We start from the raw sequence: 24,587 nt of genomic DNA on the forward strand, positions 1-24,587 counted from the left end.
TACATTCTGTCAAAGCTGGGTTGCCCAATTTTTCCCCCAATCATCTCTAAATAGCAAGATGTATAATGCAATAAACCTTTCCAATCATTTCAATATTGTGAACAATCTACTTTACTTATAAGAACCTCTTGTTGGTCATTTAAAACCTGCAACAAGTTCCTCATCTTGTTCAAGACATACTCCAGGAATTCAAAACTGCTGCCTAAGGAGCATCTGGGACTTGTAAAATTCCTACATGGTTTTGTATCAGAATGGATGTATAATTTTTTGTAAGACTGGATGTAAAAAGAGGAACTCTTACAGACTACTTAATAAATTCCAGATATTATGATTTATAAAATTTCCTGTATTTAATTTTCATGCACTTGTTACAAGATAAATCTCTTTGCAGATGAGAAATCCGAGGCTCCGAAATGAAGTATCTTATCTTTTCCAAGGTCAAATATAGTGGTGAAACCAGGAAGCAAATTTACCTAATTTACTCTGTGGCTTATATTTTTTTAAGTATAAAATGTAAATAATATTTCTATAAGAAATAATGACAGTACAATCATCTTTCAACTTCTAGAGTATCTTCCATTAAAGTCCTGGACAAGGAGAAATAACAACTGTTTTGGGGTCTCTTTTATACTTTGCCAACTTGATATGGTAGAAAGGGACAGTAATTTAGAGTCATGTTTAATATCTGGTAATTTATCCACCTTCTCTGAACTTCAATCTCCTCACTTCTGAAATGGACAGGATTTAAAATGCCTTCTTGAAAAGCTGATATAAAACTTAAAATAGGGAACATGTGAAAGGTTTTAAATAATGTTGTCATAAATGCTAGTTATGATTATTGCTATTAATAAAAATAGGCTGGGGTGCCTGGCTGGCTCAGTTGGTGGAGAGCACGACTCTTGATCTCAAGGTCCTGAGCCCAAGCCCACAGCCATTGGGTGTGGACTCAAAAAAAAATTTTTTTAAGATAGGCTAAGTAGACCTAGAAAGGTATTCAGCCAGAATCTATCCTCCATCCTGTTCTTACGAATAAGAAATATGTAAGTCCATAAAAAATAATTTTAAAAAGCTGCCAGAAGTAAAACCTCAACAATTTTATGAAAAGGGACATAAGAGATATTCAAAGATTAATGTTTTGACTTTCACTAAAGACTAAACAACGAGAAGATTAAAAAAAAAGAGAGAATTGTAAAGGATCGATCCTGATAAAGATGCTATTTCGTAAGCATGCAAAGTTAAGTGAAACTTACAGTGAGGTAAGAAACTGACAAAGGCTGGTTCCAAAGCTATGTGACAGCATCTGAATGGACACTGTCCCTGGAAGAATGGCTAAACTGAAAGAAAAACAAAAACAAAAACAAAAACCCAGAAGATCTGCCTAGCTTGAAATAGAAAAATAGACAACCTAATAGCTGTGTGATTTCTTTCATTTTAAATATCTGCTAGCAAGAGATTTAAAGGAGCTTATATCATCCTAACCCAATTTTTTCCTTATCTAAGAACTAAGATTACAAGTTATAGGCAGGTTTGTATGTTTTGAATACAAAGAGTAACCAACAACACTTTCCCTCATGGGTTTATTTAAACCTAACTTTAAAATACACCCTTTTCTTACCCATAGTTTTTCTTCACATTCAGAACATTCAGAAGGAGCAGTTACATAACAAAACAGAGATTAATGGGAACATAGATGCAATATATAGAAAACACTTACTTTAATTCTCTGTCCCTCCTGTCTTGCTTTGCTATTTAACTGCTTCATCTCCTGTTTTGTACCTGAGATCAAGAGGCATAAAATACTATTTCAAAATTTGTGTGTCCTTTCTAATTATTGCATTTGAACTCGCAGAAGCTATAAAACCTACACCATTTTTCCCTTCAAAAATAAAAACATTAGCAAACCGTAAATAATCTAGAGAAAATATCTACTCTAAACAAGAAAAAGTAACACTAAACTTTATTACCCATCAAAGCTGTCAAAGGAGGACAATGAGTAAAAAGTATTTTATTCACACAGCTACATTTTTTCCATTTATAAGGGAAACTATTTATCAAAATCAAACAATCTGGTAGTTGTAGAACACAACCACAGCTAACTTGTCAAAGCCTGAATAAAACACATGGAGTTTAATTCAGGAGTCATCATTCGCAGGGTGAGTTAATCTGTATGATTTTCAATCTTCCTCAGTCACCAAATGTGTCAGTTTTTTTTTTCTCCTTTGAGACATCTCTCCATTTTCAATTATTTTGTGATCTTGACCCTATCATCCTACTCTAAGTTTAATTTCATTGCAAATAGGTCATGTAATAACATCTTACCCGATCATCCTAGTACTCTTTACGCTTTCACTTTGGATCCATTCCTCATACCACAATATACTGATCTTTATAAAACCCGTTGTGTCATTCCCTGCATAAAAATTTATTTTTAATTGGCTCTCTACTCCCCAAAGGATACACTACATTTCTTGAACAGAAAAGTTAGCTGCCTTACCACACTATTTACCTATGATTCCAAGATCATTTATTATTTACTGAATTTTGTAATTTTGAGGTTTCTACACTTGTGGTCCCATCATTCCACATTTCTGGAAAGTTGTCTTCCTTCTAATCTTATTCATACAAATACTGTCTGTCCTATAATATCCTACTCAAACACCTCCCCTTTACTCTTTCCTGATGACCCAAAGTAATCTCTCCATCTCCTGTAATCCCACAGTAATCAGTGAAATTAACTTGATAATTAACTATTTGCTGCCTAATCCTTCTTCACTGCTGCCTGAAAAGAGTTAAAGTTTCATAATTAACTCTTCAGATAAATATGACCTGTATTTCTAACCATAGCTCCTGAACTCTAAGATGAACTAAAAGATTATTCATTTTTAATGATGTATAAACTGAATGCATTCACAAATCTCAGCATCTTAAAAATGGGGACCAGAGTAAGAACAAGTTTCTTAAAAGCAGAGAGGCAACATCATTATCCTTATTTACAAGGGTAGCTCTCATGCCACTGTGCTCTACTGGGAGAAGAAAACTACAGGTTCTCTCCACCCCTAGATATTCCCAAGGCCTCTACTGTCAAATGTAAATGAACTATACCTTAGGCTCTCCCAGAACTGCAGCCAGTATAACCCTTCCTAGGGTAAGAATGACCTCTGTGAATTATATATAGATAGCACATGAGGGGAACTGAGGGTCTTATCTCCAACTTGTTATCCATCAAACCATATAGTGGCTGTTTGCCAAGCTCATCCACATGAATGAAAAGATACTGAATACCTGCTAAGAAGAGAGCACTAAGCAAAATTAAAGATCTCTTTAGCTGCATCAGGTGGGAATGGCCCAGGAGTAGCTAGACAGGTATCATTAAACTCATCCGGATAACCTTATGGACTCATTTTAGTTTCCACAGAATCTGCAAGCTGTATGTCTATTTCAGGTGAATTTTTACTTTTTTTGGTTTCCCTTATCCAAAGTACCCAATCTATGGCTTTGAGTATGAGTCTTCGAAGACTAGAGCAACTCCTTAAAAGGCTACAGCAACTCTCATATTCATTTTCTACCTGACCTGGATCATCAGGCTGCCATCCATGTGTATTCCTGACAAATGGTCTGAGAAATGACCACTGCTGGTGTTTTTTTAATAAAATGAACCTTCATTCTACCTCATTATAACAAGTACAGATGTCAGAGTATGTATTAAAATGAAAGATCTCAAAACATACTATTTATTTCTTAATTAGAAGTCTGAAATTATTTTGTGCTGAATCATAAACAGCTGCTAAACCTAGTATTTTAAAGCCAACTCATTACCACATAACTGGTTTTCCCTTTCTCCACGAATAGGCCTAAGTCCGGAACTTTACCAAGGTAGTTATTATTAGTACCACCTCCCTCTATCAATGGGCAAAGGAAAAAGGAAAAAAAGTTTGAGGCAAAGAGAAATAATTTGCCCAGAGTCATACAACTAGGAAGAAGAAGCACCAGAAATAGAACCCACACAACTTGATTTCAATGTTCAAGCACTTAAATTCTATGCTAGTCTACCTCACAATATACTATGCTGGCTAGCAAACTTTCTTTTTTGTTCTATCATGTCCCGTGTCTTCTTTTGAAATATCAATTATAGATCCTCTTTTCACGTTTCTCCTCTCTTCTCCCCTTCATTCGGTGTATGGCAAAAAATTTAAGACAGTTAGTTCTTTTTTGACTTGGGAAACACTAAGGTAAGGGAGCTAAAAGGTAACTGTATAATATTTGGTATATCTGAGTTCTAGGCCAGAGTCTATCATTAACCAGGCAAACTGTCTAGCCAAATCTTGTGTGTATTTTGAATCAACAGCACATATCTCAACCTGGCCAAATCTCAAACTCTCTTAGTTTCCTCATCTATGAAATAAAAGGAATAGATATAAATAGCTAGCACACTTTCTAGTTTTGAAATTCTAGGATGCTGCAAAATGGGAAGGAAAGGAAGAGCAATATAGACACAACTGTTTCACTCTGCAAACCATATTTATAAAGAGAAGGGAAAACCAGGATAGAAATTTAGCAATTGGGAAAAATAAGCAAACTCTATGCAATTGAATATTGCTTCTCTCCCCCCAAATTACTAGCACAATAGATTATACAGTACCTAAAAAATACACAAAATTAAAATGCCAACTGCTGGTCACTGCTGGTACTTACAAACATAATTACTATTAGCGGTTACCTACCACTGATCTCTTTTACTTTTTTTTTTCATTTACTTATTTATTAATTTACATCTAAGATAGTTAGCATATTGTTATAATGGCTTCAGGAGTAGATTCAGGGATTCATCCCCTATGTATCACACCCAGTGCTCATCCCAACAAGTGTCTTCCCTAATGCCCCTTACTCATTTAGCCCATCCCCCTTCCCACAACGCCTCCAGCAACCCTCAGTTTTTTCTCTGTACTTAAGAGTCTCTTCTGTTTTGTCCTCCTCCTTGTTTTTGTATTATTTTTGCTTCCCTTCCCTTATGTTCATCTGTTTTGTATCTTAAATTCCTCATATGAGTGAAGGCATCTGATATTTGTCTTTCTCTGACTGGCTAATTTTGCTTAACATAATACCTTCTAGTTCCATCCATGTAGTTGCAAACGGCAAGATTTCATTCTTTTTGATTGTCAAGTAATACTCCATTGTGTGTGTGTGTGTGTGTGTGTGTGTGCGTGTGTGTGTGTGTGTATACATATATATACACACATATATATACATACACACATCTCCTTTATCCATTCATCTGTCAATGGACATCTGGGCTCTTTCCATACTTTGGCTATTGTTGATAGCGCTGCTATAAAACATTGGGGTGCATGTGCATCTTTGAAACAGCACAACTGTATCCTTTGGATAAATACCTAGTAGTGAAATTGCTGGGTTGTAAGGTAGTTCTATTTTTAATTTTTGGGGGAATCTCCATACTGTTTTCCAGAGTGCCTGCACCAGCTTGCATTCCCACCAGCAGTGCAAAGGATGATATCTTTTACTTTTTAAACTGAGGAATGAAAAACTCTGTATTTTAGGAAATACTGTCAACAAGAAGACTTCTCCCCTTTCCTGTGAGCCCTGTCATAACTCCAGGGTGCAAACCCCAATGATACCTCAGTACTTAAAGCTTGGCCTAAGTTGGGTAACAGAGCTACAAGGGCAGGAAAACCAAGATGACAGGGGCCCCTTGGGATTTTCATCAACTAAAATAATCACACAACATTTTAGAAATGGAATTTGTACATCAGGAAATATGACCATGAAAATGAACATGAAATATTAGATATTTGGAGATAATAATGATGATAATTATAGTAGTAGCAGCTCTCATTTATTGAATAAATAAATGAAATGAAATACTTCATAGCTATTATCAGGTTTCATCTTTACTCAAACCCTACAAGGTATGTGTAAAATTATCATAATTTTAGAGATGAGAACTCTGAGGCTCAAAATGACTTGGTAACTTATCCAAGGTCACAGAATACAATTCTCCAGAGTCGGTGATCTTAAATGCTTTACTAAGTAGTATCATCAATCAGGATAATACTTTGTAAGCATAGGAGAGAGGAGGCCTATTTACCATTAATACCACCACCATCGACTTTGAGATTCACCACCATAAATCAACTTTGATTCTTTTCTCCTCGATCTCCAAACACAATTAATCTAGTAAATCTAAGAATTCTTCCCCAATCTTCCCCAAGTATTCAGCAAATACTTATAGAAATCCATGATGTAAAAAGCATTATACCAGAGTAAAACTTTTATATCTAAGTTTGTCACAAGACTTCTCCTTTCCCAAAGAAAGAAACAGATAACTGAAGGGGAAAGGAAATTGATTTTATGTGTTTTACAAATCTAAAGGAAGTACATTAAGCATGACAGAATCAGCAAGTAATTCTTATTCATTACACTTAGAATGCAGCACATCTGCAAATGTATTCATTCATTTAAATTATTACATATAGATCTAGTTAATAAATTCTGATATACATAGTATTAAACTCAACACTTACATAGCAGTCACTATGTACCAGACACTGACCTAACCACTTTATATAGATTTATCTAATTTAGCCATAGTTTTACATACATTTAATCCTTATGACAGCCTTATAAAGTAATTATCCCCAATTCACCGACGAGTAAACTGAGGTAAAGTGAATTTAAGTAAGTTGTCCAGAATCATACAGGTAGTAAGTGGCAGAGCTGGGATTCATATCCAGGTACTCTGGCTCCCGTTCCGTGCTCTTGACCACTGCCTTCTAAAGAGGAGGGGGAAAAAATCTAAAACTAGAATAAATCATTAACATGGTGGTAAATAACAAAAATCATGGTATTCTCTGGCTTTTATACCTGCTGCAATGTCAAATACAGATAACATTTGTTTGTAGGAAAGGATAAAAACTAAGGGAGGGCGGGGAAAAAACTCATTAACTATACCTCTTGCCCAGATCTAAACTATTTGAGATCTTAATCACTCCTTTCAATCTCTGGTGCCTTAACCTCGATCACCACTTTTCACATATTTCTGAAAATGAAAGTGTTATTCACATCATGATGATGCTTTTATCTGTTCAGTTGTGTGTTTTGTTCTGCAGAGGTGAGCAGGTCAACAATGCAGAAACCAGGACTAACAAAAGTGAAGAGGTTTGAAGTACATGCCACAAGTGCTCTTCCTTCCTTATGAGTGTCTCAGACATGTGTCATCTTCACATTTCCTAAGAATACTGACCATGTCTACCATTTCTTCTGTAACCACTAATAGGTACATGCATTTATTTTTGTCTCTACCTAATAAAAATACTCTATTGAATGATGTGCTACGGCAGGTTCTGATAACCATAAACTTGGTAAATCACCTATATATTGTGAGGCTACTTTTCTTGTGGGTTTGGGAAAAATGGGCAGACAGGAGCTCTGCTGGCTTTTCCTACTTCAGAAAGAACATGTATAACACTAAGTACACTTTTGAGAAGTTTGTGGCCTCTTAACCATACAACTCTGGTAGAGCTCACTTAGGCATCAAGGTTACTAGAGCAAAATGCCATCTTCGTTAGATTTAAAGTAAGTACCTATAAGGCAAAAAGTGTACAAAGCAAATATTCCCCTTAAAAAGGTGTCAAATAGATACTAAGTTCAACCTATGTGATTTTGTGTAGTCAATCTTGTACGGTAAAATGCATAGTTATGATACATGAGTAGAGAACTATTAACAGAGTTCATGTACCAAATATGTTTTTACAGTAATGCAAAACATGATTATTTCTCCCTTATAGTTTTAGTGGAGACATGGAGGATGGAGAACTCAGCTCAATCCAACTAAACTATAAACATATGCTTTATGACTCCACCAAACCACTCATTCTGCAGTTTTTACATACTTTTTATTGTAGCCTACTAGGTTTCAAGCTTTACAAAAAGTAAAATAAATTTTTTTCCTATCAGTATTGTAAAATCAAATTATTTTTTAAATGATACAACCTGCTGTGATGGAAATGTATTATTTATACAATATGGCAAAGTCTAAATACATTTCACTGGCAGAATTTCTACAAAATACTTGCAAATTTCATTAAAGTTTAAATTGACTTGTTAATGATTTTATAAAGTATCAAAATTGGTTTTTAGCCAATATCGGTATTTACTTCTGAATTTAAAAAAACTCAACAGACTATGATACTCAGTGGAATAAAGTATTTTGGTAAACTGAGACTCTTATTAACAAAATTATATCTATATTTATGATTATGAAAAAAATAGTCAACTTGGTAGATGGGGTTTAATGAAAAAACCCAAAAAGTTCATAAACTTCCTATTAAAAGTGTATTGAAGACAGCTTCTAAGATAACCATAAATGTCTTTCCTTGGTGAAAAGATTTCAGGAGAGAATTAAATTGTTCAAAATTATAAATAAAACATAACTTAACTAGATAAACCATTTTAGGTTCAAAATCATGACCAGCATAGAAGAAGCAAAGTTAGTGGAAGAATGGATTTCAATGAGAACAAAAATAAAGGGTAATATATATATATTTATATAAAGGATATATATATATAATATATTATATATATATATATCCTTTATATATATATATGTATATAAAGATAGATATATGCTATCTATATAGCATATATATCTATACTATATATATATATACACACACACACACACACGGTTGCATGGTAGATTGGGAATATTTAAATATTAATCTTGGGTTTTTAAACAGAAAACTAATTTACTATAAAATCAATTTAACTTTGCAATGCACACAATATACATTCAACATAGCATAGCAAATAGCAAAAAGAAAAGTAAGAGTAACTGTGAAGTCCATCTCTAGAGGCAAACTTAATTTCACGATCATGAAATATGTAAAACTTTGGATGTACTATTATGTTCTCTTCTCCTAGAATCTTATTTACTACTCAAGTACAACAAAATTGAAAGTCTAAAAGGAAAGTACACATAAGGTACAAAGGCACCATTTAATACATTTTAAGAAATAAGTTATCACACAGTAACTCAAGTCTTTGAAAGAAAATAATCCAATAAATAGTATTTTGTTCTCCACTATATAAAATCCATACTTCACAATCTAAACAGGAAAACTACCTTTCCTACTCACAATGGTATTTAAAGAATCAAAAACTTCTAAAGGTAGAAGAATATTTGGACAATCAGTTTAACTAGCCCCAAGGTTAAAATAAGGTGCCCAAGGATTACACAGGAGAGAGGATAGTAAATCCAAGTCTTGTGATACCCACAACAGTACTCTTTACACTACAACCCAGCTTTCTCATCACAGATTCCCAAAAGGGAAACACTAAAACCATGTTTAATTGTCTCTTTAATAATTATTCTTAATTCTCCGTGACTATCCTATTTTTCCCAAAGTATTTAAAATAAATTAAACATAGGCTACAGTCAAATATAATAGCAAACCACATATTTTAACTCAACATTAAAAAAAATTTTGTTAATGTTTATATATTTTTGAGAGACAGAGAGAGACACAGCGTGAGCAAGGGAGGGGCAGAGAGGGAAACAGATTCCGAGGCAGGCTCCAGACTCTGAGCTGTCAGCACAGAGCCTGACGCAGGGCTCAAACCCATGGACCAAGAGATCATGACCTGAGCTGAAATCCGATGCTTAGCTGACTGAGCTACCCAGGCACCCTTAATTCAGCATTTTTTAATGCAAAATGACATAACCCATATGGAGATTATGGACTCCAATCACATACTGTTTCCTTCCACTTATGCCAATATGCTTCTAGGGTTAAATATCCATAAATTTTACGCTTGTCTATCTTCTAATGGTTAATTCTAAGAGAAGTAAATAGTTCATTATTTATTCAAACTATGACATTTTGGAAAAGGTAGCTCTTAACCTCAGCAATTTACTGCAGAGTCTGGAAACACAGAATTTAATTTTACTGCCAGCTCTTTGGTCTAATTTTTAATCTTTCAGTCTCATTATTTTAAAGTTTTGGGGGATTTGTTTGTTTACTGCTAAAAAGAGGCTCTAATCTTATGACCTCACTATGTGTAGAATGTTAGCTTGGTCCTATTTTCTCTTAACTGCCAACCGAGAAATGTCATCTGTTATGTGTGTTTTGGTATGCTTCCAAGAGACAGAGCTATAGAGTCCCAGATATAAACAGCTGATGACTACTGGAACAAGAACGGGAGAGGGAAGACTGGAAACTGATACTCTGAAAGTCAGTGCCATCTCTCAAAGGTAATACACGAAGAAAACAATACACAAAGAAAAATTTATGTATGGAGAATAGTTAGGCATTCTAAACTCTTCCAACTCTAGTAAAGAGTATTATAGGTAATCCAGGTGTAGAAATATTTCCTTCATTGTAAGAGATAAAATAAACTCCCCAAACATGACAATAAATGGAAAAAAATAAATCTACCATGAAGGTACTGTGTATTCTATGATACTCCCATGTAAATACGTAATCTTCATTTCTCTTAACAGAGTTCATATACAAAAAAACTTATTTATTCTGCCAAAGTACTTCATAGTTTTAATCAAGGGTGATGAACAAACTTACTCTAGATGAGTCATAAGAGGGGCTTGGTTGACCACTTGTTCCCCAAGATGTCGTACCTCCTCGTTCATCCATACCTGAGAAGAAAGTGAAAGATTTAAATCCAGAAGGATAGTATGATGGATTTTTTTTAAATATAGTATAGCAGAGAATAAAATTCAGCAAGTAGTATTTGCATTTGCATGGAACTAGCTATGTATCAATTCTTGTCTCAGAAACCTAAAGAGCATAAGTTACCTTGAGGGTCTTCGTCACTGCTCCATACAGTGTCCAATATACAATGGAGAATTTCAGAACCAAAATATGTCTCTGGAGACTTTAAAATAGGGCATAATATAGATTTCCCATTTCTGTCCGTACCCACTGCTACTTCTAAGAGTAAATGAAACTTTCTTTTTTTTTTTTTTAACGTTTATTTATTTTTGAGACAGAGAGAGACAGAGCATGAATGGGGGAGGGTCAGAGAGAGAGGGAGACAGAGAATCTGAAGCAGGCTCCAGGCTCTGTGCTGTCAGCACAGAGCCCGACGCGGGGCTCAAACTCACGGACCGCGAGATCATGACCTGAGCCGAAGTCGGCTGCTCAACCGACTGAGCCACCCAGGCGCCCCGTAAATGAAACTTTCTATAGTTTAGTCCTGCCTACCTGAAAGTATGGAGAATTTAGTTCTTATGGATAAGTCTTAAAAAATCAAGCAATTTGAACTGTTCAAGTTAATAAAACTGGTTTCTAACATAGCACTAATGAGATATTCTTAACTGAAGATATCAAACTAAATCAAACTATACCAAATCATATCATATCTATATTAGTTATATCGAAACTAATAAAAAATGTGACAACTCATGCTTATTTTGGAGAGAGACAGAGACAGCGCATGTGCATGTGTGCAGGGGAGGGGCAGAGAGGATCTGAGGTGGGCTCTGTGCTGACAGCAGTCAACCTTATGTGGTGCTCGAACTCTTGAGATCACAACCTGAGCCGAAAGTGGGATGCTTAATGGACTGAGCCACCCAGGTGCCCCTAAAATCTGATTCTAAATGAGTAGGTCTACACTTATGAAAATTGCAAAGGAAAACTCAAAGTGAAAAAAGATAAGTAACCATTAACAAAAAATAAGTTCACTGTGCTCCTTAATGTGCCTTCTGAAGCTCTGGTTCCATTATTTTACCTTCCAATCAATCCCTAGAAAAAGCTGAAAGACTGGGAGACCTCTCAATCCAGGTATCTCTCCCTTTTCTGTTCTGAGGACCAGTCTTTTATCCTTGACTCCTAATAGCTTATGCTTTCCCAACCCTTGCCAAGTTTTCTATGATGAAATAAACACAAATAGTTGCCTTTTTTACATTCTTGCATGAGAAAACTGATGCTACAAAGACAACATTCTGCTAAGTTTAGAACTTCTTTTTCTTAAAAACAATTTTTTTTTCAAAATCCTCTGTGATTTAGAGGAGAACGTGATCTGTAATAAGTTAAATACCACAAATTTTCCAGTAACCAGCCAGGATTCCCAAGCCACTTCACATGGACAGAACTGCCAGCTGAAGGGACAGAACTGCCAATTGTCCATAGGTGACAAAAGCAGGCAAGGAGGAGTGAGTTTCCGAAGCAGAGTATACTAATTACTAATTCAGCTGGTAGGACCCTAATTTATTCTTTTTATGAATCTGTACTTCCTATATTAAGTGACTGATGTATAATTTTAAAAGTTTTTAAAAATACTATAGAGAAAAGATGGATACCTACTACAGAAAACACTCAAGGCATAATTTCAAGAGAACCAGATACCTTGAAAACACAGAGATCACGAATAAAAATACACAGTGTTTTGTTCATGCTTGGATAATTCTTACTAAAACTCTAGATTTAAAAAAGATTCTACAAGTTGGGGTAATAGCATGTAAAAACACACTTCGTTACCATCTCTCCAGTATCACCAGTTATCTGTAGGCTATATTCCAAGCATTTTCCTTGTAATCAACACTGCAGAACAGAAGCCAGAATTCCTATGAGGCCCAATGCAAGACAAAGACTATTATTAACACACAAAATAAATACTACTTATGAATTGCTAATAATTTTATGAAAAGTTTTTTTTTAAATCATACTTTTCATTTGCAACTATGTCTTTTTAACATTTTTTTATACTATATAGCCAAAGTGAAATACAAAGTCAAATTGGCTATTGAAAGCAGAGTCTCAAATATTTGTACACCCATATTCTATTCCATTAATTACAATAGCCAGAAGGTGGAAGCAACTCAAGTATCCACTGACAGATGAATGGATAAACAAAATGTGACATACACATACAATGGAATATTATTCAGCCTTAAAGATGGAGGGAACTCCTACACATGCTACAAAATGGATGAACCTGAGGACATATGTTAAGTGAAATAAACTAGTCACAAAAAGGACAAATACTGTACAAGTCCACTTACATCGGGTGTAAATTCATGGAGACAAAAAGTAGAATGGTGGGGTTGAGAAGAAGAGGGGAATCATACAGTGATAGTTAAGAGCATAGAATAGAAACTTATTTTGATGACCCTATCTTAATGAAAATGATCAGACTATAGTTTATTCTTTTTATGACTCTGAATCATCTTACATCAAATGAGTAATAAATATGAGGCCTATGTGTTATTTACGTATCTCTGTAAAAGAGAATGCAAAAAGGTGAGTGCCTATTACAGAAAACATCTCAGACAAAATTTTTTAAAGATATAAAATTATGTGAAAACACATACTCAATTTGCATCAAGTGACACTACTTCCACAGCATAAAAGAAGAGTAAAGATTAATTAAATGAGATGGTAATTAAGTAAGCCAACAGCTAAACAGTATGACATACCAAGGACAGTGGACACGGCAGGGGGCTCAAAGGATGCTATAGAATAACAAGGATCTGGGTAGGTTTTAAACTCAGAGCTCTTTAGTTTTATTGTTAACATAACCAGACTCTGAGTAGAAGGTCGTGGCTGGCACTGACAAAGGCAAGAGTCATCTTTCAGCATCAATGACTCCTTTCTGCTGAAGACAATGGCTGTACAAACAGACATATGACAGGAATAATAAATTTTCCAAAGCATCAGACATAAGACCAAGGTAAGCAGAGAAAAAGAAATTACACACAGAAAATAAACTTAATATAAAACTGTACAAACTGATCAAAATTTATGCAAATTGATCAAAATCAAATTTATCAATAAGAAAATAAAGTATAGTTGCAATACAGTGATTGGGAGAAAAACGTTTCTATTAAGACATGTCTGAACCACCATTGCCATATATTTTCTTTCCTTCCCATTTCTAGTCTATGCATTCCAATTTAACAATTTTAGAGAAGCTAGTTCCACAATTGATAGATTAAAATGGTGGATATAAGAGAAAGTTTAACAAACACTAAGTAGCAGAAACCCTTGGGAGTCTTGCTTAACTTTCTAATCAACTATTCTATTTCTATTCAACAAGATTAAAAGGGTTCATCAATATTTTAATATAGAGACTAAAGGACTCTTTTCTTTTTTAATCTTTATATACAGATTCTCTTAAGTCCCTGCTTTTTTATATGGAACCAATTAAAGTCCAATATATATTTTGATTCCATAAGTCACATTTTAAAAGGTATACATATTATTTTTTAATATCTTCCAGTAAAGAACATTATATTTTTTAAGCTTGTATCAAAAAATAATGGCTTGCAAATTCAGTGAAACAATTTGCTACTTTCTCATTTAATAGGAAAAGTAACTAAAAACAAATCATAAGTCACTACATACACAGGCAATTTTTTAAGAGGCTAGGACCCTGGAGAAGGAATTAGAGGTAAAAAAAATGAGTTTTTGAGATGTCAGAGAGCGAAATTCTTCAAGGAGCAAGTAAACTTCTTGGTAAAGTTTAACATATGACATTACTCTTTTCTATGAAGAACTCAGATATTGGTCTACACCTGCTTCCTCTCTCCTGCTACCATCTTTAGTTTTTGACCAAAAGTGCTCTCTCAAGTTAACCATAAACTATGCTTACAACTTCATCTTATCTCTTCTTTCATTCTCCTAGCACAGAGTCTTATAGATTTCTCTAGGTTTTTAACCACCAGGGAAAAACTGAAAACAGATTGGGAGGGGGAATGATTTTTCTACACCCTCAGCATCTATTCTGCTCCCCATGCCCTCCACCATATGGGTCCAAAACAGTACAGAGTTTGTATACATAAAGCATACTCATGGTTTGGTGAGGCTCAGCGAAGACCTCCCTGCCTGGAGGTAAAAGGGGTGAATGAGGAGAAAAGCTGCTGAGCAGTTCCGTATTTTCCTACTTGCCACTATTACCAATAACCTGCTGCCTGAGACTAAGACTAGGGTAAAGTGACACACAGGTCTAGAATTGGGAAAATATTTCTAGTAGTAGGTAGAGAGACTACTGAGCAGAGAAGGAATAAAAGGAAGAAGGGGGACAATACTAAGAATGGAGTGAAGATGAATAAGGGTATCTCTGTAGTAAAGCTGGTAAGAAAAAAAAAAAACCACTACAGCCACTTGCTTAGTATCTATCCTTATGAAAAAGGGCCATATATAAAGTTGGAAGGAAGAGCACAGGAGACTGTATCTTTCTCTCTCTCTCTCTCTCTCTCTCTCTCACACATACACACACACACACACACACACACACACACACACACACACACACACACACTGCTCTAGGAGCAGTGAAATCAAGTTTTCTTATCTTAGCAAGTAAAACGTACTTCAAAAATATCAAATCCCAACCCTGTTATAAATAAGGGAAAGATATGTAGATTGCAGGATTGCCATCTGCTATAAGGTGATTCAATAAATGATTTGATGAAAGAAATCTGATTGGAGATGACTATGTCAAATAACCAAAGCTATGAATGTATCTCTTCAATAGTTTCCCTCAATTTTATTTGTGGAGTAATGACACTTGTTTAGATAACACTCCAAGGTTGCCATCAATTGTAAAACAAAACACAAGTAAAACTCATCACCATTTCTATTGTATGATTTTAGATTCTCATGAAATAAATCTACCAATGTGTTTTTCTCGAAATTCACTGTGAAATAGGATCAATTAGAATATAATAGCACACCTTTGCTGTTATACTAAACATCAACAAAAACAAAATGGAAAAGCTATGATAATATTAAAATTGTAAGTGTATTTAAGAGAATTTAAGACAGTGCCTCATATGAAGTATGTAACAGTGATTATAAAGGTTTGTTAAAGTTATGAAATATTAGGATTCTGTACCTAGAGCAGTCAAAAGAAACAATTTAATTCTTTTTAAAAGTAGGTAAGAAAATAAAAACAGTAAGAAGAGCAAAAGGAATCACAGGTCACCTTTTAAAGTTCAATCACAATTTCCATTTGGTATTATTAAGAACAAAGATTTACAAGTAGGGATATTCTAGTGCCAAAATACACTACAGTAAGGTAGTAAATACATGACTAATTCCAAGAAAATGAATAATTTTGAAAATAACGTTCAAACACAGTTATTTTGCTATGTTATTAACCACATCATTCTAAATAAATACCCTGTAAAGATACAATTCAGCAGGACATTCCAGTAATTTAAACAGAGTAGAGGATCCAAAGAAAATGGCAAGTCTACCTATTTACAAACAAGAGATACAGCCTGATGGCCAGAGACTGAAACGAAATTCCAGAGGGCAAGCAGGTATGTTGTACTACCTTGGGAGCTATCTGGTGAACTGGTATTTTGTTTCTCTTGCTATCTGAAAGTAGAACATTCTTATAAAATGTCCTACAAAAAGACTTTTGTAAGTTGAAATGGCAAAAAGTAAACAAGCAATTACCATTTGTAAAAGCAAATATCCTCTTCCAATTTCTTTCAATTACCAAAAACAGGTACAAATGTAGGTCTTTAGTAAAAGCAAAGTGGCATAAAGTGAACTTTTGGAGAGTGGGGGAAACCTGTACTCCTCCTCTCCAATACAAATACCAAAGCCCTATATCTAAACAACATTGTCAGTTGTTTTCCTCCATAGAGGCACTTAGGCAGTCAACTCTTAAAAACAGGCTTGATTGTCTCTCTCACACTCTGGAGGACTCTCAGCAAAAGGTCTCTCAATAGTACAATCCCATTAGATTGACATTACACATTTCCAAAGTCTGTAACTCACTATATTTAACATGATCATTTCAGTTCAAACCATCAACCATCTCTGACATATATTACCATAAGAGTCTCCTAAAGGGTCCCTATTCTTCTTTTCCTTCTACAGTCTATTCTTTACACAGCAACTAGAATGACCCTTTAGAAACAAATCATGTCACTCCTATGCTCAAAATCTACCGAAGTCTTCCTTCTCTTGGATCAATCTGTTTAACAACATGGCCCCTGCTTTTGCTTGGTGTTTTTGAGCAAAAGCAAGGGGCCATATTGGGATCTTTCCATTTCCCTTTCCTCTTCATAAAATGCTCCCACCCAGATATCTGAATGATCTCTTAATTTCCTTCAGGTCTCTGTTCAAATGTCATCTTATAGGTGGATGTTTACTGTCTTTTTCCAACAGATTGAAAAATCCATCAAAATAAGGATGTAGTTTGTTTTGTTCAGCTTTAACCATTTGGTAACTAGAACATGCCTGACACAAGTAGGTATTAATAAATATTTACGGAAGAATGAATGTATAGAGTGGAAATGATAAAATCAGTTTAATAAAAGTGAGGCTGTACCACGTTCCCTATTTGTTAGCTTATCATTACTTTTACACAGTAATCAAAACCAGTCTTCTAAATAACTATACTTTTTTTAAAACTCTGAGAAGTAGTTAGATCGCAAATGACTCTATAAACCAGATGACTACTCCCAAAGAGCAAAAATTACTAACAACTTTTAAAGAAATTAAATCCTCACTAGGCTTGGTAGCTAAAGAAACTACAGACCTTAAATATCACAACTGTGAAATGACCTCATCACATGTCCTAAGAAAAATCACTTTGTATTCATTATAGTACAGCCTATAACACATTGCTATAAAAGGAATTTTAAGTAAAACATGTTCCAAAAAGATTCATATATTCAGCATGATGTTGGGATATTTACAAATGTAGTTAGAAATGTAATGATTCTCTTTAACTTGGTAACATTCATCTTTCCTATTTCCTTAACTAGTCACTCTTCATATTAATTTCTACCTCATCAATTTTCCAACTATCACATTTGTTCTTTTTACATACACAATACCCTGGGGTTCAGGTACTGTGTATTGCTTGTTCTTCTATTATGTTCCCATTTCAATCCACAGTTAACACTGCCAGCACACTTAACTTTAACTTGCCATAAACACAAGTTGGGTCATATCCATTCACTACACAAATGTGATCCTCTCTCTGCTGCTTCAGGTTTAACATTCACACACCTGAGGGTGGCATTCTTCAAGGTGGCCTCAATCTGCCTTTTCAGCTTCAGTACTTACTATATCCCTTCAAAACCTCAAGGTCCCCCAACCTCATCAGGACATTAATCACTCCCCAAACATGCCAAATTCATCTTCTACCCCTATTGTTCCCTAGCCCTAGAATATCCACCTTCATCTAAACCTTAACCTATTAAATTTCTAATTCTGATTCATCCTAAGATCAAATGTCCCCTCCTGAGAAGTGTTCTCCAGCAACTAAGCCTAAATTAATCACACTTCTTTAGAAGTTAATTTGTACTTATTCTGTCTTAAACACTGATGGTTGTTTTCATTTACATTCTACCAATAAAACTTTATAATAGGGAGCATCTCTTGTTCATCTCTATGTTTTTCTGGTACCTAGCAGAAGTGTGGTATTCTGCATTCAAATGTTTACTGAATGATTCAGAACATATAAAATTAGGGAATTCATGTAACTGTCTGTCATAATAATTCAATAACTAAGGATGGGTTAAAAACAAGAGGCCCAAAATAGAAAAATTATGCCTAGCAACTCAAAAAATAATAATTACTTTTTAAACAAAGTATTATTTTTAAAAGCAGATGACAAAATGTGTTGCAGAAACCTCAAAAGTGACCTAGTAAGCTCAGCTTCCAGTACAATGCAGTAAGCTCTGATAGACAGGCTTCTATAAATTCTGGGGGAAAATACAAATATAAAACAATTACTTACAAGCTCTAGAAAGTGAACAAAATCAGGCTGATTTTGGATGAGAACATAAACTTGGAAGAAAAGACCAGAATGAATAACTACCTTTCTTTAACAGATTTTAGGGATCAGAACAAGTGAATTTCCCATTCTTAAAGCTTTATCCTACACATAAGCAGTAGCCACAGCACATAAGAACTAAAGTTCCAATAAAAAACATCTTTTAGGGGCACCTAGGTGGCCCAGTCAGATGAGCATCCTACTCTTGATTTCGGCTCAGGTCATAGTCTCACAGTTGTGAGATCAAGCCTGTGTTGGGCTCTGTCCTGGGCATGTAGCCTGCTTGGGATCCTCTCTCTCTCCACTCTCTCTGCCCTTCCTCCCTCACTCTCTCTTCACCTAGCTCTCAAATCAACATTAAAAAAAAATCTTTCTAGCTAGAAGAATGGTACAGAGCTTGGAAAGCAACAGTCATCACAAAGTAATGACAGAATTCGCAAGAGGAGAGATGCAAAAAAGAAGAGTCCCAAATTTTTGGTATATTTCTACCCAAGTCTTGGCTGAGTCCTGTAGCACATTCACAGGGCAGGCCCAAGGCAGTCTGCAGCTGAGACTAAAACAATCAAATCAAGACTTGAGCAGATGCCAAACTCAGGCAACAGAGAGTTTTCACTTTAAGTCTAATCCAATTAATGGCTCACTTAAACAAAGAAATCAAAACTCTTTGGAGGAACATGAAAGAAAACAAAATTTCCACAAATACATTCTTAATACCCGTAATAGAATCCCAAATTCCTTGATAATGAAATGTGATCCAATCTCAAAGGAAAAGATAATCAAAAGAACAACCTCAAGATGGCCCAGAGAATGAGATTTTCAAATAAGGATATTAAAGCAGATATTGTAAGTGTGCTTAATGAGATAAAGGACCTATGTTCATAATGAAGGAAAAAATGGAAAATTTCACAGGGAAAAGAAAACAAAAAGAAAGCACATATAAACCTTAGAAATAAAAATTAAAATATCAAAAATCTTAAAAAAAACAAATTTCCTGATAAATGAATAGATAGATAGGTAGATAGACAGAGAGACAGATATTGTTTTGAAAGTTCTTTAGGTATCAGCTCTCAGGATTGGGGCTCAAAAATTGCTTGTTCATGTTTATTGTTGTTATAACTTTTGAAGATACCTCTTCTTTCAAATGTGAACATTTTGGGAGACAGCCAAAGCATAAGAGACTCTTAAAAACTGAGAACAAACTGAGGGTTGATGGGGGGTGGGAGGGAGAGGAGTGTAGGTGATGGGTATTGAAGAGGGCATCTTTTGGGCTGAGCACTGGGTGTTGTATGGAAATCAATTTGACAATAAATTTCATATATTAAAAAATATAATTAAGGGGGCGCCTGGGTGGCTCAGTTGGTTAAGCGGCTGACTTCAGCTCAGGTCATGATCTCGCAGTCCGTGAGTTCGAGCCCCGCGTCGGGCTCTGTGCTGACAGCTCAGAGACTGGAGCCTGTTTCAGATTCTGTCTCCCTCTCTCTGACCCTCCCCCGTTCATGCTCTGTCTCTCTCTGTCTCAAAAATAAATAAACGTTAAAAAAATATAATAATTAAGAAAATAAATAAATAAATAAATAACCCACAAAAAACAAAAAACAAAAAACAAATTTCCTGGATGGGCTTAAGGGAAGAATAGTGATGACAGATTAAAGAGAGTAAATTTGATGACCACTCAATAGAAATAATTCAATTTGATAAAAAGAGAAAAACTACTAAAATAAAAATAAACAGGACCTTAGAGACCTAAGGGAAGACATTAAAAAGTCTAACAGAGGCATAATGATATAACAAAGAGAACAGAGTAGGAAAAACATATTAAAAATATTTTAAAAATATTTAAAAATATAAAAGCAATAATGGTAAAAAATTCCACAAACGTGGTAAGAGACATAGACTTACCAATTATAGACACTCAGTGAATCTAAATAGGATAAATATGAAAAAAAAAAAACCATGTAGGCACCTAACAGTCAAACCTCTGACAACTAAAAATAAATACAGATAAAAAGTTGAAAGTGGTTAAGAAAAAGAGACACATTACATAACGGAGAAGCAGCAAATACTTATGTAGAAGCTGCAGCAAGTTATCCAGAATATCTAACTAAGATTAAGGAAAGTGGCTACACTAAACAACAGATTTTCAATGTAGATGAAACACCCTTCTGTTGGAGAAAGATGACATCTAGGATTTTCATAGCTGGAGAGGAGAAGTCAATGCCTAGCTTCTTCTCAAAGCTTCAAAGGAGAGGCTGACTCTTCTGTTAGGGGCTAATGCAACTGGTGACTTTTAGCTGAAGCCAATGCTCATTTGCCATTATTAAAATCCTTAGGGCCCTTAAGAATCATGCTAAAAATACTCTGCTGGTGCTCTTCAAATGAAACAACAAAGCCTGGATGATAGCACATCTGTTTACAACATGGTTTACCGAATATTTTGAACCCACTGTTCAGACCTACTACTCAGGAAACAAACAAGAAAAAAATATTCCTTTTAAAACATTACCACTCATTGACAGTGCACCTCATCCAAGAGCTCTGATGGAGATGTACAATGAGATTAATGGTGTTTTCACGTCTGCTTGCCACCGCTTCTGTTCTGCAGCCATGGATCAAGGAGTAATTTCAACTTTCAAGTCTTAGTATTGAGAAAATACATTTCATAAGGCTAGAGCTGTCATAGACAGAAACTCCTCTGGCAGATCTGTGCAAAGTCAGTTAAGAAACTTCTGGGAAGGATTCACCATTTAGATGCCATTGAGAACATTCACAATTCACGTGAAGAGCTCAAAATATCAACATGAATAGGAGTTTGGAAGAATTCTAACCCTTGTGAATGACTTTGAGGGGTTCAAGACTTCAATGGAGGAGGTAACTGCAGATGTAGAAATAGTAAGAGAAACAGAATTAGAAGAGGAGCCTGAAGATGGGACTGAAATGCTGTTATTTCATGATAAAACTTTAACGGATGAGGAGCTGCTTCCTATGCATTAGCAAAGAAAGTGATTTCTTGAGATGGAATCTACTCCTGGTGAAGATGCTGTGCAGATTGTTGACATGACAACAAAGGATTTAGAATATTACAAAAAATGTAGTTGACAAAGTAGTAGCAGAGTTTGAAAAGACTGACTCCAATGTTTAAAGTTCTGCTTTGGTTACAATGCTATCAAACAGCATCAGATGTCACAAAGAAATTGTTTGTGAAAGGAAAAGGCAGTTGATGCAGCAAACTTCACTGTCATTTTATTTGAAGAAATTGCCCCAACCTTCGGCAACCACCATGCTGTTTGGTCTGCAGCATCAAGACCGAAGCAAGAACCTCTACCAGTGAAAAGATTACAACTTGCTGAAAGCTCTGATGACAGTTAGCATTTTTTAGCAATAAAGCATTTTTAAATTAAGATGTATACATTGTTTTTTTTAGACATAATGCTACTGCACACTTAACAGACTATAGTATAAATGTAACTTTTATTTGTACTGGAAAAGCAAAAAATTTATTTGACTCACTTTACTGCAATATTCGCTTTATACCCACAGTATCTCTGAGGTATGCCTGCATAACATCTCTCATAGGACTTAGAATGTATTTAGAAGTAATAGATATGAGAGGTACCTGGTGGCTCAGTCAATTAAGTGACCAACTCTTGGTTTCAGCTCAGGTCATGATTTCACAGTTTGTAGGATCAAGCCCTGTGAGAGGCTCCATGCTGACAATGCATGAATCCCACTTGCTTGGGATTCTCTTTCTCCACCCCCTGCTCATGCTTGCTCTCTTTCTCAAAAATAAATTAACTTAAAAAATAAAAGAGAATACACATGAAAAATACAGCATAAAGGAAGGCAGGGGTAGGGTTAAACAGACTTGTGAGGTCACAAGATCTCTGCATCTTATGTGAACTGGTACCAATATTAACTCTAAATAGACTGTGAGAAGTTAATGATATATATTAACATCCTTAGAGAAGCTACCAAAAAGGCCCAAGGAGATACATCACTAAAAAGCTAACTAATAAATTAAAAGGGAGTCCTGAGAAATAGTCATATCCAAAAGAAAGAACAAAAGTACAGTCCAAAAAAACCAGAGAAAAACAGAAAAAAACTAAATTAGTAGCACTAAATCCAACCATACAATGAAACTTTCCATTTTTGTCTAGGGAGGAAGACAGAGAAGCAATCAAATAGATACTACTCCTTTCAATGAGAACACACCTCACTGCTCTGTGCACTCATCAAGTTCACGGTACCACTCTTTGTGAATGAGACAATTATATTTGGGTTTGGTGGTGGGGAAAGGAAGATGAAAACATTACAATTGTACATTAAACAAAAAACATACAGTAGCATACCAATGTAAAAACTGCATACATAGGTTTTTAGTTTGTTTGTTTGTTTTTATAGTACCCATTAGGATCATAAGCCAGGACCAATAAAACAGCTTCTGCATAACTATCAAGTACATTTTAGTGGATTTTTGCTGATTACCTAACACAATTTGCTATTTAAAAACAGCTGTGTGAGCAATTACTATTCTTAACTTAATTCCACAAACAATTCTATTCATTTCCTGTAATGAGGCCTGTGTACTCCCTGCGTTCAAGTCTTAGACCATTAATTCCTGCAATGGAAACACACTCTGCCTCTCAGAAAAACTCCATAAAAATTTTTCCTTCATGTTTTCCCTATTATTTAAAAATCTCTTACTCAGATGCTCTTTAAATTGCCATTCATTTCTTTTTAGACTCACAAAACAAAAATTTACATTGACCACCTTCACTCCTTACAATTCATTCACTGACTCACTAATGAATCTCTTGCTAGTTTCTAGTCTCTTCCTAGACCCAGGCCCAAATCTGAATGTTAGGCATTGAGAAGGCTCTCAGTAAATGTTTGTTTTTAAGATAAAACTGAACTTTTACAGATCATCAAACGTTATCCTGAAATGAAATAACAAAGGCCCCCTGCTGGCCTTCATTTCTCAGCTCTCTGTATCAGAGGTCAGCAAACCTCTACTGTGAATGACCACAGAGTAAGTATTTGAGGCTTTGTGAACCATACACTCTCCTTACCAATTATTCAACGCTACTATGTAGCACAAAAGCAGCCATATATAAAATGTAAACAAATAAAAAGTGGTTGTATTCCAATAAAACTTTATTTACAAAAATAGGTGACAGACCATGGACCATATTTTGCCTACGTCTGCTCTATGGCATCCAGTCCTGTTAACCACGTTGCCTCTCGAGGCAACATTAACTTTTGGGCCTCTATTTCTGCATATTATCACTTCCTTTTTTACATGAAAATTAAAAGTATCTGCTCTTCATCCCATGTTCTTCTCATTTTATGCTCGACCCTTGGACAACTCATGCAATTTTGTGATTTTAACGGTCTCCATCAAATGATATTTCCAAATGCACATTCCAAGGATTAAGCTCTGTTCCGTATTTTGGGTCTAAAATCATCAAATTCTTGCTGGAAGCTTTCATTTGGTTTTCCTGCCATTACCTAAAAGCCATCACATATCTAATACCAAACTCTTTGTATGCCCTTCATCTCTTCCTCATATGCTTCTGGGTCCTAATTATTAGTATTTCTAATACTGCAGGTACAACTATAATAATTTAGGTCAATTAGACTTGTAAAATGGTATCATCTTTGATTCTCCCTTCTCTTCTCCCTCCACTCTCCCTACGCTGAGTGTTCTTTATGAATGTCTCCTGAGGCAGCCTTTTTGTTCCATATTATTCTGGGCTTTCATGATATCCTACTTAGATTTTTTTTTTGATAGAGTCTCTCTGAATCTTCCTAAAACA

At 35.1% G+C, this 24,587-nt stretch overlaps 1 protein-coding gene and 1 long non-coding RNA gene across 10 annotated transcripts in view; one reads left to right on the plus strand and one right to left on the minus strand.

Moving 5' to 3' along the window:
• TCF12 (transcription factor 12) overlaps positions 1-24,587 on the minus strand; it is a 376,180-nt gene that overhangs the window by 208,455 nt on the left and 143,138 nt on the right. For 8 of the 9 annotated variants that reach the window (XM_027067340.2, XM_027067339.2, XM_027067337.2 and 5 more), the window contains one exon: positions 10,593-10,666. In XM_027067340.2, the coding sequence (XP_026923141.1) occupies positions 10,593-10,666 (74 nt within the window). Of the gene's footprint in view, positions 1-1,714; positions 1,777-10,592; positions 10,667-24,587 lie in introns of all 9 variants that reach the window. The other variant, XM_053223973.1, reaches the window with a different exon arrangement.
• Positions 9,987-24,587, plus strand: part of LOC113601822 (uncharacterized) — a 32,372-nt gene continuing 17,771 nt past the window's right edge. Inside the window, exons 1-2 of the long non-coding RNA XR_008299155.1 lie at positions 9,987-10,267; positions 22,929-23,014. This is a non-coding gene — a long non-coding RNA (uncharacterized LOC113601822). The remainder of the gene's footprint in view (positions 10,268-22,928; positions 23,015-24,587) is intronic.

This window comes from Acinonyx jubatus, chromosome B3 (genome assembly GCF_027475565.1).
Source record: "Acinonyx jubatus isolate Ajub_Pintada_27869175 chromosome B3, VMU_Ajub_asm_v1.0, whole genome shotgun sequence".
NCBI lineage: Eukaryota > Metazoa > Chordata > Mammalia > Carnivora > Felidae > Acinonyx > Acinonyx jubatus.